Below are 17,874 nucleotides of genomic sequence, written 5' to 3'. Positions count from 1 at the left end.
GATATTGAATAGTATAATATCCCGCAGAACAATCTTCAAATAAAATTTTGTTGTTGATTTCTAGACCAACATTTGAAAAGGGCGTAACAGCCAAAATGTATATCTTCTGATTCGTCGTCCACATATAAAGCCATATATGTGCACAAAGAATCAGAAGGAATAAATTTTGGCTGTTACGCCCTTTTCAAATGTTGGTCTAGAATTGCTTTGAGCATTGTTCCATGAACGGTGTTTGGCATTGAAGTCACCAATTACGAAGAATTTTGATTTGTTGTGAGTCAGAATTTGAAGATCAGCTTTCAACAAATTCTTTTGCTGCCCATTGCATTGAAAAGGCAAATAGGCTGCAAGGAAGGAAAATTGACCAAAATTTGTTTCAACAGAAACTCCCAAGGTTTCAAAAACTTTGGTTTCAAACGAAGAAAATAATTTATGTTTGATACGTCTATTAATGACAATGGCGACCCCACCACAGGCGCTGTCAAGACGATCATTTCTGTAGATAAAATAGTTTGGATCTCTTTTAATGGAGAGTCCTGGTTTTAAATACGTTTCAGTTATAATGGCAATATGCACATTATGAACTGAAAGGAAGTTGAATAATTCATCTTCCTTACCCTTTAGAGAGCGGGCATTCCAATTTAGAACTTTCACACAATTATTTAGATCCATTAAAACGGAGTCCGATAACAATTTTTTGTGTGTATTTTATACCAACCTGAACAGCTTCTAGTATGGTATTTGCTTTGAACATTGCATCAATCATGTGATGCAATTGTTCAGTTAAAAAATCAAAATCGGAAGCAGTCATGCTACCTGAATCGGCAACATGACCATTATTTTCCGTTGGGACATGGGTATAAACCTCATTTTGAGAAGAGAAATTTTGTCTACCAGCAGCGATGTTTGCATACGTAGGTACATTCGAAAAACTGGAATTTACTGAAGTGCTTGCTACCTGTTGACGAGCGGAAAAATTTGTTTGTGAATTGTGGTGGGTATGAATTGCTCGACCGGTAACCGGTTTCGAAATTTGAGCGTTTGAAAAATTTCTACCCGTCGAATCTGGGATCCGATTGGAATTTCCGTCATCAATTTGGCACGGGAATTCAAAACTTTTTGCGTGAAGGGCATTCCCAGAAATTTGATTTATGATTACCCCACAATTTGCGCACTTAAATTTATTGGAATCTTCTCTCACAGGACATGCGTCCTTGGCGTGAGAGGTTCCACCACAAATCATGCATTTAGCATCCATGTGACAATGTTTGGTTCCATGACCCCACTTTTGGCACTTACGGTACTGGGTGGGGTTTTGGAAATTCCCCCCAGGCCTGCGGAAATGTTCCCACGTAACACGGACATGAGACATAATACAGGCCTTTTCCAAACTTTTCATATTATTTAGTTCACTTTTGTTAAAATGAACTAAATAAAATTCTTGAGAAATGTCCCTCTGGGAAGTACCAGAGTGGGATTTCCTTTTCATCTTAATTACTTGGACTGGTGAAAATCCAAGTAATTGAGAAATTTCAATTTTAATCTCATCCAGTGATTTGTCATCACTGGGGAGACCTTTCAAGACGACTTTGAACAATCGCTCAGTTTTGTCGTCGTATGTGAAGAATTTATGGCGCTTCTCAGTTAAATACTGAAGAAAACGTTTGCGATCGTCGAAGGATATCGGCAAAACGCGGCAGTCACCCTTCCAATCTGAAATGAAACCTTGATCCCCTGAAGGTTACACAAAATCTCATTCCGGAAGCCAGAAAACTCGGCAACAGATACCACAATTGGCGGAACCCGTTGCTTTTTCGCATGAATCGAATCACCTGGGCTATAGGTATATTCGATTTGCTCAATTTCATCATTAATCAAATCGAACTGATTGCTCAGTTCGATTGGAGAAGAATTATTTCCGATATTAGAATTAGAAGGAATATCTTAATTCTCCAGCTGCCTTCTATTTTTCCGCGCGTTGGCAGGACGATCTTGAAACCTTGTTTCTTTGAAGGAAGTGGAGAATTCAGAGACTCTCCCTTCCTCTTGTTTTTATTAATGCTCATGGCTGAGCGTGGAGACGTGACCTTCTAAGAGGTTTTTTCCCAGAACGGTGTCCCTGCAGGATTACCACCGCTTGTCGGAATTTTACTTCCGCAAACGGGTCCAACGTAAAACGAAGGCACGGGTCCTTGCAAAGATCGTAACGGGATCAGTGGGTACAAATAGCGCTAAGAAGCACCGTTGAAATTAAAATAGCTTCGGGTAGTATTAAAAACTTCCTTCCGCAAAGAGAGAAAGAACCGCACAGCACTAAAGCACGATGCGGTCTGTGAACTTAAAAGCTTTATTTTGCCCAACCACTAGGTCATACAGTTACCAAGAATCGAAGGTCTGAAAAGCATCATATTTTCGCAACGGCTCCTGGCGTTCAACCAAACCTTTGCTCCCGCTGGGAAATATACAAAGTTTCCGGTTGTGGTTTGTACATGGGACGAATATACCGCGGGTCGATCTGCAAATGACATTACCAGCACGTTAGAAAAGGTAATTTTGCTTTTTAGTAAAATGAAGAAGATCACTTTCTGGATGGATAACTGCGCGGCACAAATCAAAAACTGGACTGGACTGGTTTTGACATTTGATTCTTCTGGTAAATTGTAAGGAAGTTGAAGTGCAGAAAATTACTATATTTTTTGTTATTTTTAAAAATACTATTTTTGAAAATTAATATATTTTGAGACGGGACACACCTTCATGGCTGCTGATAGCTATCATGTAGCTGTCGAGAAGAAAATGAAAACTAAAGCACCGGTAACGATCGACGATTTCAAGGATGTGTTGAAATGTGCAGAGAAAAATGTAACAGTGTTCCAAATGCATCCTCCGGATTTTTTTTTGAAACACGGCTATCTCAGTACGCACTCAAGAATATCCATCCTCGGCCTTATATGGACAAAATGAAGCAGGTTGTAATCCAGAAAGGAAGCTACGCTTTGAAGTACGGCGATTCGTTGAACATGGGTGCTGTGTTGGACAGTGTTATGCTATTCACTAAGAAACAACTTAAAGTGGTGTCGTCTACAGGTTTCGATCTGTTTCAAAATTTACATTTCAATCAGCTTCCGCGAGGGATCGATTCAAAGCGTAAAACAGCATTGTTAAAGGTAATTCTCTCAGTAATTGAATAGGACAAAAAAGTGTATTGGAAAACTCTGACAGAGAAGGAGACGTCTGATACCGATGAGAACAAATGAATAATTATTGAATTCCATCAAAAATCTTTTAAGTAAATGGGTCAAATAAACTTCGAAAAATATACGTTGTTCTTCGTTAATGATTTGCCTTGACGTTGTCTTATTCTGTGTGATCGAAATAAGGAAATATCACTATATTCTTCTGTGAGACTGTTATGCATTTTTTTAACATGGGACAGGTGGCGCAAGATTTTTTTTTAAATTTGCGGAACTTTTTTTTTATTTTGATGACACTGATAAAGAAGAAGCGATTTATAGCCGTTTTTTGGATTTATCTCGATTTTGATTGAAAATCACGTTGGACTCTTATGCATTTATGGGCAGTTTAGTTCTCGATGAAACAGGGGATGATTAAGTCTCCCCGGGGATCAAGTCTCCCCACCTTCCCCTACTGTCTAGCCAGTGTTGGTAAAAACTCAAAATCTCAAAACTCATGGATGATTCAAATCAAGCGTGAGTTGAAACGCACCCAACTCAGCTCCTAAAAACTCATGGATGAGTTGAATCATCGTAGATTTTCTTTTGATCTCCTTCGTTAAAAACAGTGAATTGACGTTTGTCGCATAAAATATTAGACACAGACCAAATGGATTTCAAATGCGTTTTTAAACAAAATGACTTTTTGGAAAATGAGTGAAATGATGCGTTTAAGCATGAAAAACTCAAGCGTGATGCATTCCTTTAAAATCGCAGACGATTTCGTTCGCACGGGAGCGCTCGTTGATTGAGATTTATGAGTGATTTTACCAACACTGCTGCCTATGATGGTATATCAGTCTATGGGACAAATAAAAAAAACATCAAATGGAGAAAATGAGGAACAAACATCAAGCCTACTTGTCCCATCTTGAAAATGACCGCATATGAGTCCCATTATCAAAGAAAAAAGGAACCATTAGCGGTCATTTTTCATCTGGGACAAACTGGCTTGATATTTTTTTCGACTTTTCCTGAACAAACATTCCTATTTAACAGTTGCATTCGATAATACTATGATGAAAATGACCGTTACAGGTGCTAACTCGAAAACGACGAAAATTCATATGGGACTGATATGCGATCATAGGCAGTACAGACATCATATATAACACTATGGGTCTCCGAGCCTTCTATCAGAAGCTCGCGTTTGGAGCGGTCCTTTAGCTTTTCCGTATACTTAATATACAAGAAAGGCACGTCTGGAATACACAACGTGAGCGATACTAAGAGCGCCACACCCAGGGCCATACGATTTCCGTCTGTACATTAGTCATGATGGTCGATGATAATTTCTCCAGTATTACGTCTGCAATGAAACGATATTTGAGGTAGGTACAGACATATTTTGGGGGCTTCCTTAGCCGTGCGGTAAGACGCACAGCTACAAAGCAAAACCATGCTGAGGGTGGCTGGGTTCGATTCCCGGTGGCGGTCAAGGCAATTTTTGGATTAGAAATTGTCTCGACTTCCCTGGGCATAAATGTATCATCGTGTTAGCCTCATGATATACGAATGCAAAAATGGTAACCTGGCTTAGAAACCTCGCTGTTAATAACTGTGGAAGTGCTTAATGAACACTAAGCTGCGATGCGACTCTGTTCCGGTGTGGGGATGAAATGCCAATAAGAAGAAGACAGACATATTTCAGGAAACAAATAAAACATTTATTACGTAGTCGCCAGAGAGAAAAACCGACCCTAAAAAACTAATCTTTATTGGATTGGAATCATATCAAAATTTTATCAGCTAGACAAGCACGATTACAGCTATAAAATAGCAGACGTCACGCGCTACCGTAACCATTGATCGATTTGAACTACAAAGTGCGTGGCATCAGAATGAAATTAACAGCAACGGTCGTGTTGCTTACTCTGGGCTTGCTGATTAATGCAGATCAAGTTTCTTACAGAAAGTAAAAAATGAACTTTAGTTCCAGATAAGTTTATTGTGGTTCAAGCTGAAAGTTGTGTTTTGTTTCAGTTACAAAGTGTATAAAATTGAGTTCGCGTCCAGAGATGAACAAGCTGGACTGAAGCAATGGGAGGAAAAGGATGGTGTGGACTTTTGGGACGGTGCGGGGCATCGTATAATGATCCACCCCGATTTGCAGCAAGATTTTGAAAGTTTTCTAGTGTCGAACCACATTTCTCATGAGGTCATAATCGACGATGTGGAAACGTGAGTAGTTGTTCGTTTTATGAAACAGTGCAATAGAAGACTAGTATGTGAATTATTTTACAGAACCATCGAAGCTGAGCGGAACTACAATAACGAATATAGAAAAGCAAAATTAGCATCTGGTCGTAGCACCGTTGATTTTGATCACTTCTGGAATACCCAAGAGATCTACGATTATATCGATGAATTGGCAGTCGAGTATCCAAATTTGGTATCGGTTGAGGTTATTGGTCATACTGAAGAGAACCGCGAAATCAAGTCCATCACTATTACAAGTACCAGTGGCCAAGTCAATGGCACGAAGCCCGTGATCTTCATCGATGGTGGAATACATGCGCGGTAAGAACTCGTTTACGGGAAAATACTTCTTAATATGATTTGAAATTTTCAGTGAATGGGCTGGAGTTATGTCTGTGGTATATCTCATCCACGAACTGGTAGAGCACAGCTATGAATATGAGGACATGTTTGAGAACGACTGGGTCATCGTTCCTGTGGCGAATCCGGATGGTTATGAGTATTCGCATCTAACTGACCGTTTGTGGCGTAAAAATCGGTTCCGATCCTCCATCCAGTGCACAGGCGTTGACCTGAACCGCAATTTCGCATACCAATGGAGGCTTGGCTCCAATGTAGGAGTACTAATAAATTATGGACTGTCCAAACTAATCACTCAATCTAACTGTAATTTTAGCGATGTTCCATCACTTATGGAGGTAGAATTCCGTCATCAGAAAAGGAAACCCAAGCGTTAGTAGCACTCATGGAGCGTTATAGAAGCAGTTTGGTGCTTTATCTAGCAGTTCACACGTACGGGAATATGATCCTGTACCCATTCGCATATGCATCGCCATTCGTTCCTGTTGACAACGCTGCCGAACATGCAGCCATTGGCGAAAGGGCAAGGGATGCTGTCCTGGCTGTTGGTGGCCCCAACTATATCGTAGGAAATAGCGCTTATGTTTTGTACTCTGCTTACGGTACAAGTACCGACTACGCAGTAGGACGCGCTGGATTCCAGTACGGCTATACACTGGAGCTGACTGGAGGTGGAAGTACAGGATTCGATTTGCCTGCATCCGAGCTCCTGAATGTTGCGCATGCTACTTTCCAAATTTTCCGATCAATGTCCAGTGATATTTAGGAAAATAAAATTTTCTTCCAACAGTGCTACAGACTGATTTGTTTCAAATCGAAACAGGATTCGAACCACTAAGAATTTTAAAACAGTAATATCCCGATTCTCTCTCGCAGCTCTAGTTGGGGATCGTTCTAAAATGATGTCACAGGTTTTAAGGGAGGAGGGGGTCTAAGATTTTGTGACAGTACATGTACGAGGTATACAAAAAAACGTGACAGAGAGGGGAAGTGGGTTCTAAACATCCCAAAAAGAGACCGCATCGTGCTTTCGTGCTGTGCGGTTCTTTCTCTCTTTGCGGAAGGAAGATTTTAATACTACCCGAAGCTATTTTAATTTCAACGGTGCTTCTTAGCGCTATTTGTACCCACTGATCCCGTTACGATCTTTGCAAGGACCCGTGCCTTCGTTTTACGTTGGACCCGTTTGCGGAAGTAAAATTCCGACAAGCGGTGGTAATCCTGCAGGGACACCGTTCTGGGAAAACCTCTTAGAAGGTCACGTCTCCACGCTCAGCAATGAGTATTAACAAAAACAAGAGGAAGGGGAGTCTCTGAATTCTCCACTTCCTTCGAAGAAACAAAGTTTCAAGACCGTCCTGCCCAAGCGCGGAAAAATAGAAGGAAGCTGGAGACTTTAGATATTCCTTCTAAATCTAATGTTGACATTGTTTCTTCTCCTATCGAACTGAGCAATCAGTTCGATTTGATTAATGATGAAATTGAGCAAATCGAATCTACCTTTAGCCCAGGTGATTCGATTCATGCGAAGAAACAAAGGATTCCGCCGATTTTTCTGGCTTTCGGAATGAAATCTTGAGTAACCTTCAGGGGATCAAGGTTTCATTTCAGATTGCTAGGAAGGGTGACTGCCGCGTTTTGCCGGGATCCTTTGACGATCGCAAACGTCTTCTTCACTATTTAACTGAGAAGCGCCATAAATTCTTCACATACGACGACAAAACTGAGCGATTGTTCAAAGTCGTCTTGAAAGGTCTCCCCAGTGATGACAAATCACTGGATGAGATTAAAATTGAAATTTCTCAATTACTTGGATTTTCACCAGTCCAAGTAATTAAGATGAAAAAGAAATCCCACTCTGGTACTTCCCAGAGGGGCATTTCTCAAGAATTATATTTAGTTCATTTTAACAAAAGTGAACTAAATAATATGAAAAGTTTGGAAAAGGCCTGTATTATGTCTCATGTCCGTGTTACATGAGAACATTTCCGCAGGCCTGGGGGAAATTTCCAAAACCCTACCCAGTGCCGTAAGTGCCAAAAGTGGGGTCATGGAACCAAACATTGTCACATGGATGCTAAATGCATGATTTGTGGTGGAACCTCTCACGCCAAGGACGCATGTCCTGTGAGAGAAGATTCCAATAAATTTAAGTGCGCAAACTGTGGGGCAATCATAAATCCAATTTCTGGGAATGCCCTTCACGCAAAAAAGTTTTGAATTCCCGTGCAAAATTGATGACGGGAAATTCCAATCGGATCCCAGATTCGACGGGTAGAAATTTTTCAAACGCTCAAATTTCGAAACCGGTTAGCGGTCGAGCAATTCATACCCACCACAATTCACAAACAAATTTTGCCGCTCGTCAACGGGTAGCAAGCACTTCAGTAAATTCCAATTTTTCCAATGTACCTACGTATGCAAACATCGCTGCTGGTAGACCAAATTTGTCTTCTCAAAATGAGGTTTATACCCATGTCCCAACGGAAAATAACGGTCATGTTGTTGATTCAGGTAGCATGACTGCTTCCGATTTTGATTTTTAACTGAACAATTGCATCACATGATTGATGCAATGTTCAAAGCAAATACCATACCAGAAGCTGTTCAGGTTGGTATAAAGTACACACAAAAATTGTTATCGGACTCCGTTTCAATGGATCCAAATAATTGTGTGAAAGTTCTAAATTGGAATGCCTGCTCTCTTAAGGGTAAGGAAGATGAATTATTCAACTTCCTTTCAGTTCATAATGTGCATATTGCCATTATAACTGAAACGTATTTAAAACCAGGACTCTCCATTAAAAGAGATCCAAACTATTTTATCTACAGAAATGATCGTCTTGACAGCGCCTGTGGTGGGGTCGCCATTGTCATTAATAGACGTATCAAACATAAATTATTTTCTTCGTTTGAAACCAAAGTTTTTGAAACCTTGGGAGTTTCTGTTGAAACAAATTTTGGACAATTTTTCTTCATTGCAGCCTACTTGCCTTTTCAATGCAATGGGCAGCAAAAGAATTTGTTGAAAGCTGATCTTCAAATTCTGACACGCAACAAATCAAAATTCTTCGTAATTGGTGACTTTAATGCCAAACACCGTTCATGGAATAATGCTCAAAGCAATTCCAATGGTAAAATTTTATTTGAAGATTGTTCTGCGGGATATTATACTATTCAATATCCCAATGGACCAACTTGTTTTTCTTCCAGTCGAAATCCTTCTACAATTGATTTAGTTTTAACGGATTCAAGTCAGCTGTGTGGCCAATTGGTAACTCATGCTGACTTTGACTCTGATCACCTTCCTGTGACATTTGAAATCTCACAAGAAGTTATTTATAATCCAATCAGCTCTACTTTTAATTATCATAGAGCTGATTGGGATTTATATATAACATATATCGATAGGAGTTTTGCTGTTTATATTCCTCTCGATACCAAAAGTGATATTGATAATGCTCTCGTATCTTTGACAAATTTAATTGTCGAAGCCAGAGGCATTGCAATTCTGAAATGTGAAGTTAAATTCAACTCCATTATTATTGACGACGATCTTCAGCTACTGATCCGTCTTAAAAATGTGAGAAGAAGGCAATACCAAAGAACTCACAATCCCGCGTGGAAAGTTATTTGGCGAGATTGGCAAAATGAAATTAAAAAAACATTTGGCTATTGTGGGAAATATCAACTTTGAGAATAATGGCTCGAAGTGGGATCCCAGTACGAAACCCTTTGGAAATTAACAAAATTCTTAAAAACCTCAAAAGCCAATTCCAGCGCTTAAAGAGGGAAATAAAATTTTATTAACAAATGGCGAAAAGGCTCAAAAACTTGCTCAGCAGTTCGAGAGTGCCCATAATTTTAGTCTAGGTCTCACTAGTCCAATTGAGGATCAGGTTACACGGAGCTTCGAAGACATTCTCAATCAAGAGAATGTTTTTGACCCTTCGTTGGGAACCAATTTGGATGAAGTGAGATCTATTACTAGAAAATTTAAAAATATGAAAGCCCCTGGGTGATGATGGTATTTTCTACATACTTATCAAAAACTTCCTGAGAGCTCTTTATCCTTTTTGGTTAATTTATTTAACAAATGTTTTCAATTGGCATACTTCCCAGATAAATGGAAAACGCCAAAGTTGTTCCAATTTTGAAGCCGGACAAAATCCAGCTGAGGCTTCTAGTTATCGCTCAATCAGTTTGCTTTCTTCAATAAGCAAACTGTTTGAAAAGATTATTTTAAATAGAATGATGGTTCATATTAATGACAATTCTATTTTTGCTGATGAGCAATTTGGTTTTCGCCATGGGCATTCAACCACTCATCAGTTATTAAGAGTTACGAACTTAATTCGGCTCAACAAATCTGAAGGATATTCGACTGGAGTTGCTCTTCTTGATATAGAGAAAGCATTTGACAGTGTTTGGCATGAAGGTTTGATTGTAAAATTGATGAATTTTAATTTTCCTCTGTACATTATTAAACTGATCCAAAATTATTTATCAGATCGCTCACTGCAGGTAAACTATCAGAATTCTTGATCGGATAGATTACCTGGAAGGGGTGGTGCTCCCCTTGGCAGCATACTGGGGCCCATATTGTATAACATTTTTACTTCTGACTTATCTGATTTACCACCAGGGTGTCAAAAATCTTTGTTTGCAGATGACACGGGCCTTTCAGCCAAAGGGCGAAGCCTTCGTGTCATTTGTAGTAGATTGCAAAAAAGTTTGGATATTTTCTCCACTTACTTGCAAAAATGGAAAATTTCCTCGAATGCTTCCAAAACTCAGCTTATAATTTTCCCACATAAGCCGAGAGCTTCTTATTTGAAACCTTCTAGCAGACATATTGTCACTATGAATGGGGTTCCAATTAATTGGTCTAGCGAAGCTAAATATTTAGGACTTCTGCTAGATCAAAATTAACTTTAAAATCACATTGAAGGCCTTCAAGCCAAATGTAACAAATATATGAACTGCCTATATCCACTTATACACAGAAAATCAAACCGTTGTCTTAAGAACAAACTTTGATTTACAAACAAATTTTTAGACCTGCCTTATTGTATGCTGTGCCAATATGGGCTAGTTGCTGCAATACCAGAAAGAAGGCACTCCAGAGGATTCAAAATAAAATTTTGAAAATGATTCTGAAGTTGCCTCCGTGGTATAGTACCAATGAACTTCATAGAATTTCTAATATTGAGACATTGCAACAAATGTCCAACAAAATAATTTCAATTTTAGATAAAAATCGTTGCAATCTTCTATTGCAACGATTAACTCCTTGTACCCTTTAGTATAAAATAGGTTAAGTTTAGTTTAAGTTGAAAACATTGTAATTCCTACATGGTTCAATTCAACCAGAGGAAAAATTCTAACTGCCAGAGGCAATTGAAATGTATTAATAATAACTAAAAGCGTAACATAGCAAATAAGGATGATAGTGTTAAGAAAACACGGAACACCTAGTCTAAGAGATGAATGCATGTATTAGATAATTAGCAAATAAAATTAGTTAAAAAAAAAAAACATCCCAAAAAGTAGTCATATTTTTTTCAACTCTTGACATGGTAGTCAAAAAGTTAGCCCCCCTACGCCAACTTCTGATTCAATTACATTCGAGCGCTTAGTTTCATAGGGGCATAACTGTATTGATCGATTTCATTTCGTCGATGTTTTCTTTTTATTATTGTACCGAATTGCGCTTGTTTGTCGATGATTTAGTTTGGTGTGATAAAAGATGATTGTATCTTGCACCAGGATCAATAATCACGGTTGTAGCTTTTGAAACATTTAAGTTATTCTTCTTCTTATTGGCATTTCATCCCCACACTGGGACAGAGCCGCCTCGCAGCTTAGTGTTTATTATGCACTTCCACAGTTATTAAGAGCCAGTTCGCGAGAAGCGCGACCCCCTCTTGTATCGATATTCTCCGATTTGGATGAAAATTTCAGGGTTTGTTCATATATGTAAGAGAAGACATTTTGCAAATTTTCAGATTTATTCATTGAGGGGAAATGGGGTAAAACGGCCCTTCAAAAATTATTGTTCAAAAATCGCCAAAACCAAAAAAATGCAATAACTTTGGCAATGAGTGACCGATTTTGTTTAAATTTTGCATGTTTTTCTACTCAATTAGTACTTTTATACCAAGTGGTTAATAGGGTTATAAAGTTGTTTACTTCAGGAGAAAATTGACTTTTCGATAAAAATGGTCGTTTTTCCAAAGGGAATATTTTTCACCAACAGATCTAGGATAAAAACTAAACCCGTAAGGCAATTAAGGAACTAAAGAGCTTTCATCGCATATATAATGTAGAAGCGCCAACTCAAGAATTTCTAAGAAAATCGCAATTTTCTGCAACACTGTTTATTCAAAAGAAAGTTTGAACAAATTTCGACCTTACTTATGTTGATGTTTTCCGATCTGGGGAAAACTGTCCAAACTTTTTTGTCTAAGTTGAAATTAAAAATCAGAATTTTTCATTAGGGGAGTGTAGGGTAAAATAGTCCTTTAAAAATAAATGTAAAAAAATACATCATTTTTTTATGTGAGTTCTAACAGAAAATACATAAGTTTTAAAAAACTGTTATTTCTTCCTTTCAATTCATCTATATTTTTCGTCTCAATAGATACGTATATCCTTCGCTGATCTATATTAGATAGCAAACTATTTGCAGAACAATTTTCAACAGAAGTAAAATAGGACCAAAATAAGTGCCTTAAACATTAGCACGTCTTTTGCAAACTGAAACAAAAATGAACGAATTCGGCGAATGTGCTTGTTGATATTTTTTTGAATGGGTGGGTACGGGTACTGATGTTGCTTTTACAGCCATGCGAAAAAAAAACAATTATTCTTAACGGCAAATGAACAATTTCGTAACGTTTAAACATAGCTTGTTGGTGGAGCTGCTTCTCAGATTATATTTTTCTTTTGTACCTACTTGCATCAGGTTACCATAGGCTTGTTTTTGTAGCTTGTAACGATTGTGTGCTGCCGTAATCTGAAAAAGTGACGTATACGCCATTTTGCAAAAATGGTGTTAACGAGTACTACTCATCGAGCTCTTTAACAGAAAAATGGAAAACATGCATGTTGTAAAATGGCTGTTACGTCACTTTTACAGATTACGGCAGTGTGGTATTCATAACTCTCTTTCATCCTCCATCATTATCAATTTAAACCAAATTCTGCAAGTTTATTGTGCAAAAACGTCAAACCGTGTACCATTCCACTATGGTCCAGGATTCAGATTTACGCGGAAAGATGCATTTTACGCCAAAACTATATTTTTTAGAAAAAACTGTTGTTCTACAAAATTGTTCGAAATAGTAAGGCCATCATTATGGTTCTACCAAAAAATAGGGTGGCCCATCATATAAAAAAAATAGAAAATATTTTTTATTTCTCAGAATATTGACATGTTATGTTCTACAAGTTGTAGCGCAGCTTATTCCAATCAATTTTGCTAAAAACTTTTCTGTAGCTCTTAAGTTGGTTGATTTAGAGCTACTTTACCTACTTTGATTAGGGTGTCCATAAAAAACGGTATTTTGATCTACTTTTTTTGTTTTACATTTCTCGAAAAGTCGTCTTCAGGTGACTTTTAGAGCTCAAAAAATGCAACTTTTGATGGGTAAATACGCTCAATCTCTTCTTCCGTTCAAAAGTTATAATCGTTTTCTGTCAAAATTACATTTTTTCAAAAGTTGATATCTCCGGTTGGGGCAGACCAAAAATATGTTTACACGGCATCTAAAGAGAAATTAATATTCTTCATTATGCCAAAAATTAAGGATATGTTATTTTTTATCTCAAGTTTCACCAATTTTACTAAAATCATGTTTTTCAAATAAATTGATATAACTCGACAACGGAAGAAGATACAGACGATATTCTTATAGCAAAACACGCGTTTTAAAAAGCCTCAAAAGTTTTCAGAAGGTGACATCCGTGAAAATGAAAATGAAATGAGCAGATCATAAATATTCTTTTTGAGGGACCCCTAATCCTGGTAAGTAAAATTACTCTAAACAAGTGAGCTTGAGAGCTACATAAAAGTTTATATAGCAAAGTTGATGGGAAAGCTGCGCTACAACTTTGTAGAACATTTTATGTCAATTTTCCGTAAAATAAAAAAAATAAAAATTCCCATTTTTTTAAAATGGCCTACCCTATTTTTCAGTAACTTTATAATAAAGGCCCAAGTATCCAGAACAACTTTGTAGAACAAATTTTTTTTTCTTAAAAGTATGCTTCAGACCGAAAATGCATCTTTTCTCGTAAATCTTGCAATACGATGATAATGATAAAATTTATAAAAAGTGTTTAAGCTGTAGATTTTTTATTTTCCATTTCTCACGAATGTCATCTTCTGAAGACTTTTGGGGCTTTTCAAAACGCGTGTTTTGCTATAAGAATATCGTCTGTATCTTCTTCCGTTGTCGAGTTATATTAATTTATTTGAAAAAACATGATTTTAGTAAAATTGATAAAACTTGAGATAAAAAAATAACATATCCCCAATTTTTTGACATAATAAAGAATATTAATTTCTCTTTCAAATGCTGTGTAAATATATTTTTTTGGTCTGCCCTAACCGGAGATATCAACTTATGAAAAAAATGTAATTTTGACAGAAAAACGATTATAACTTTTGATCGGAAAAAAGATATTGAGCATATTTACCCATCAAAGTTGAATTTTTTTGAGCTCTAAAAGTCACCTGAAGACTACTTTTTCGAGAAATCTAAAACAAAAAAAGTATATCAAAAATACTGTTTTTTAGGTACACCCTAATCCAATTAGGTAAAATTGCTCTAAAGCAGCTAACTTAAGAGCTACAGAAAAAGCAAAATTGATTAGAATAAACTACGCTACAACTTTGTTGAACATAACATGTCAATATTCTGAGAAATAAAAAAAATATTTTCTAATTTTTTTATATGATGGGCCACCCTATTTTTTGGTAAAACCATAATGATGGCCTTACTATTTCGAACAATTTTGTAGAACAACAGTTTTTTCTAAAAAATATAGTTTTGGCGTAAAATGCATCTTTCCGCGTAAATCTGAATCCTGGACCATAGTGCATTCATATATTTTGAACTACTAACTTTCAAACTGCTAGCTAATATTACAGAGATACAATCTAAACAAAATGTTTGACTGAATGGACTATACCAGTTCTAATCGGGTGTATATATTTTCATGAGTTGGTCAATTTTATCTCATAGGTAATGGAATACCTCGATTCTATGTTTACACAACTGTGTAAAAACACTCCAAAGTTTAACAAAGTTTCATTCATTTTGCACAATACAGGAGAAACCTTTTTCCTACAACGAGCTGATTTTTACAAGGAGAGCGAAACAAGGTAATGTGTATACTATTGAATAGGATAGAGTATCAATTGTCTGACGATTTGAAAACACACCCCTCATGAAAATACTTCAGATTTTAGGATACACGTTTCTACACTCATAGATAAAGTTTGTAAATTGTAGATCGCTTAATCAATTAATTAAAAGATTACCAAGCAAAATTGTTTTATTCTCAGCTTAATTTACACCACCTGAAAGTGCTTGAGTACCTCAACAAAACTGTGTTGTTGATTGTAAAAAGGATGCCTTAAATATCAGCCTTTTTCTCTTGAAATCTTTGCTAGCCTTATATGAATATATTTCCAACCAACCATAAGGTGTGGTTTGGTAAGAAGTAGTACTTGGGTAGTAACAGCTTGCAATACTTTTTGAGAAATCTATCTATTGCTTTTTTCACCGAGGAATAGACTACCGTGTTGAAGTACCAATGTAACAAACAAAGTACCAAAACAAATGTTTTTCCGAATGGATGGAAACTATAGACACTATAGGTTCCATAGACGAGCGGAGGAACGGCAGGGTCATTTCGATTAAGTGTGTTTTCCACTTTTTCACAGTGTACCACGTGAATTTGACGTCACACGCTCCGTTGCTTGGATTGCAATCGTGACGTCATGCTCGTTTGGCTACACTAACTGACAGTTCGTTTGGCTACACTCGCCTTCGCCTCAGCTCGTCTATGGAACCTATAGTGTCTATAATGGAAACTAGCTAAAGCATTGGATTTTGCTTTACGTCGTTCTTGAACCATGCATCGTTCTTGCAATTAAGACGTCACCATGGAGGAACTGGGGGAATATATTTTGGTGGAACAATAATTTTGAACGGGAGTTTAAGACGGCGCAAAGTTTACAATACCTCCGCCGGAATATTATAGAGATGACATGACTAGTTGACTAGTTCACGTTATTTTTGAGATTGAGAAATTGTGAAGGATTTAATTGTTGACAGATAGAAAACCATAAAAACACTAAGCTTGGAAGAATTTCGAAGCTAACTAGCAAAATCACTAGATCAGTTGCCAGTTGGGTCGGAATAATCAAATCTAAGAAGTGTGGTTCCGATTATCTTGTTTCGTAACATTATTTATATTTGGAGATCTATTTTACCCCTCCCTCCCCATCCCAATATTTTGCCAAATAGTTTCATCTACATATAGAAATAAACCTTGTGAGTTTCAGCCAGATGCTGAAACATCGATAAAATGGAGTTGCGATTCTAACAAACTGGCTTGTAAACAAAAAGTGCAATATGCAGAAGTTCATAATTTGATTGATTATTCTTAAGTCGGCGCACTGAAATAAGTTTCAATAAGTTTGATATATATTCTGCTTGAGCTCACATATAAAAATTTATGAATTTTTGACATTTTATTTTTACAAGGCTATTTTACCCAATTTACCGAAATTGCTCATTTATCGTTAAGAATAATTGTTTTTTGTTCGCATAGATGTAAAAGCAACATCACTACCGGTACCCACATTAATTGTAGCTTATTCAAAAAAAAATATCAACAAGCACGTTCGCCGAATTCGTTCATTTTTGTTTCAGTTTGCAAAAGACGTGCTAATGTTTAAGGCACTTATTTTGGTCCTATTTTACTTCTGTTGACAATTGTTCTGCAAATAGTTTGCTATCGAATATAGACCAGCGAAGGATATACATATCTATTGAGATGAAAAATATAAATTAATTGAAAGGAAAAAGAAACAGTTTTTTTTAAACTTTTGTATTTTCTGCTAGAACTCACATAAAAAAATGATGTATTTTTTTACATTTATTTTTAAAGGACTATTTTACCCTACACTCCCCTAATAGAAAATTCTGATTTTGAATTTCAACTGAGACAAAAAAGTTTGGACAGTTTTCACCAGATCGGAAAACATCAACATAAGTAGGGTAGAACTTTCTTAAGAATAAACAGTGGTGCAGAAAATTGCGATTTTCTAAGAAATTCTTGAGTTGGCGCTTCTACATTATATATGAGATGAAAGCTCTTAGTTCCTTAATTGCCTTACGGGTTTAGTTTTTATCCTAGATCTGTTGGTGAAAAATATTCCCTTTGGAAAACGACAATTTTTATCGAAAAGTCAATTTTCTCCTAAAGTGAACAACTTTATAACCCTATTAACCACTTGGTATAAAGTACTAATCGAGTAGAAAACGTGCAAAATTTAAACAAAATCGGTCAGTCATTGCCAAAGTTATTGCATTTTTTGACTTTGACGATTTTGGGAAATTTTTTTTGAAGGGCCGTTTTATCCCAATTCCTCTTAATGAAAAAATCTTAAAATTTGCAAAATGTCTTCTCTTACATATATGAACAAACCCTGAAAATTTCATCCAAATTGGAGAACATCAATGCAACTTCACTTGGAAAATGAGTCGCGCTTCTCGCGAACTGGCTCTTAACTGCGAGGTTTCTAAGCCAGGTTACCATTTTTGCATTCGTATATCATGAGGCTAGCACGATGATACTTTTATGCCCAGGAAGTTCGAGACAATTTCCAATCCGAAAATTGCCGAGACCGGCACCGGGAATCGAACCCAGCCACCCTCAGCATGGTCTTGCTTTGTAGCCGCGCGTCTTACCGCACGGCTAAGGAGGGCCCCCAACAATTGAGTTATTAACAAAATATAAAATCGATTAGGAGAAATCGATCAATACAGTAACGCCCCTATGG

The 17,874-nt window shown here is 37.0% G+C and overlaps 1 protein-coding gene across 1 annotated transcript; it reads left to right on the top strand.

Annotated features, from left to right (window-relative positions):
• Window positions 1-4,511: 4,511 nt before the first annotated feature.
• LOC134209424 (carboxypeptidase B-like) lies at window positions 4,512-6,558 on the top strand. The gene is made up of 5 exons (XM_062685412.1): window positions 4,512-4,564; window positions 5,217-5,414; window positions 5,478-5,753; window positions 5,806-6,046; window positions 6,109-6,558. Exons 1-5 carry the CDS (start codon window positions 4,512-4,514, stop codon window positions 6,556-6,558), a joined length of 1,218 nt encoding a protein of 405 aa, XP_062541396.1.
• The last annotated feature ends 11,316 nt before the right edge of the window (window positions 6,559-17,874 follow it).

Source organism: Armigeres subalbatus, chromosome 2 (genome assembly GCF_024139115.2).
Source record: "Armigeres subalbatus isolate Guangzhou_Male chromosome 2, GZ_Asu_2, whole genome shotgun sequence".
Lineage (NCBI taxonomy): Eukaryota > Metazoa > Arthropoda > Insecta > Diptera > Culicidae > Armigeres > Armigeres subalbatus.
Note: the sequence above shows the minus strand (reverse complement) of the source record. Positions and strands in the feature narration are given on the sequence as shown.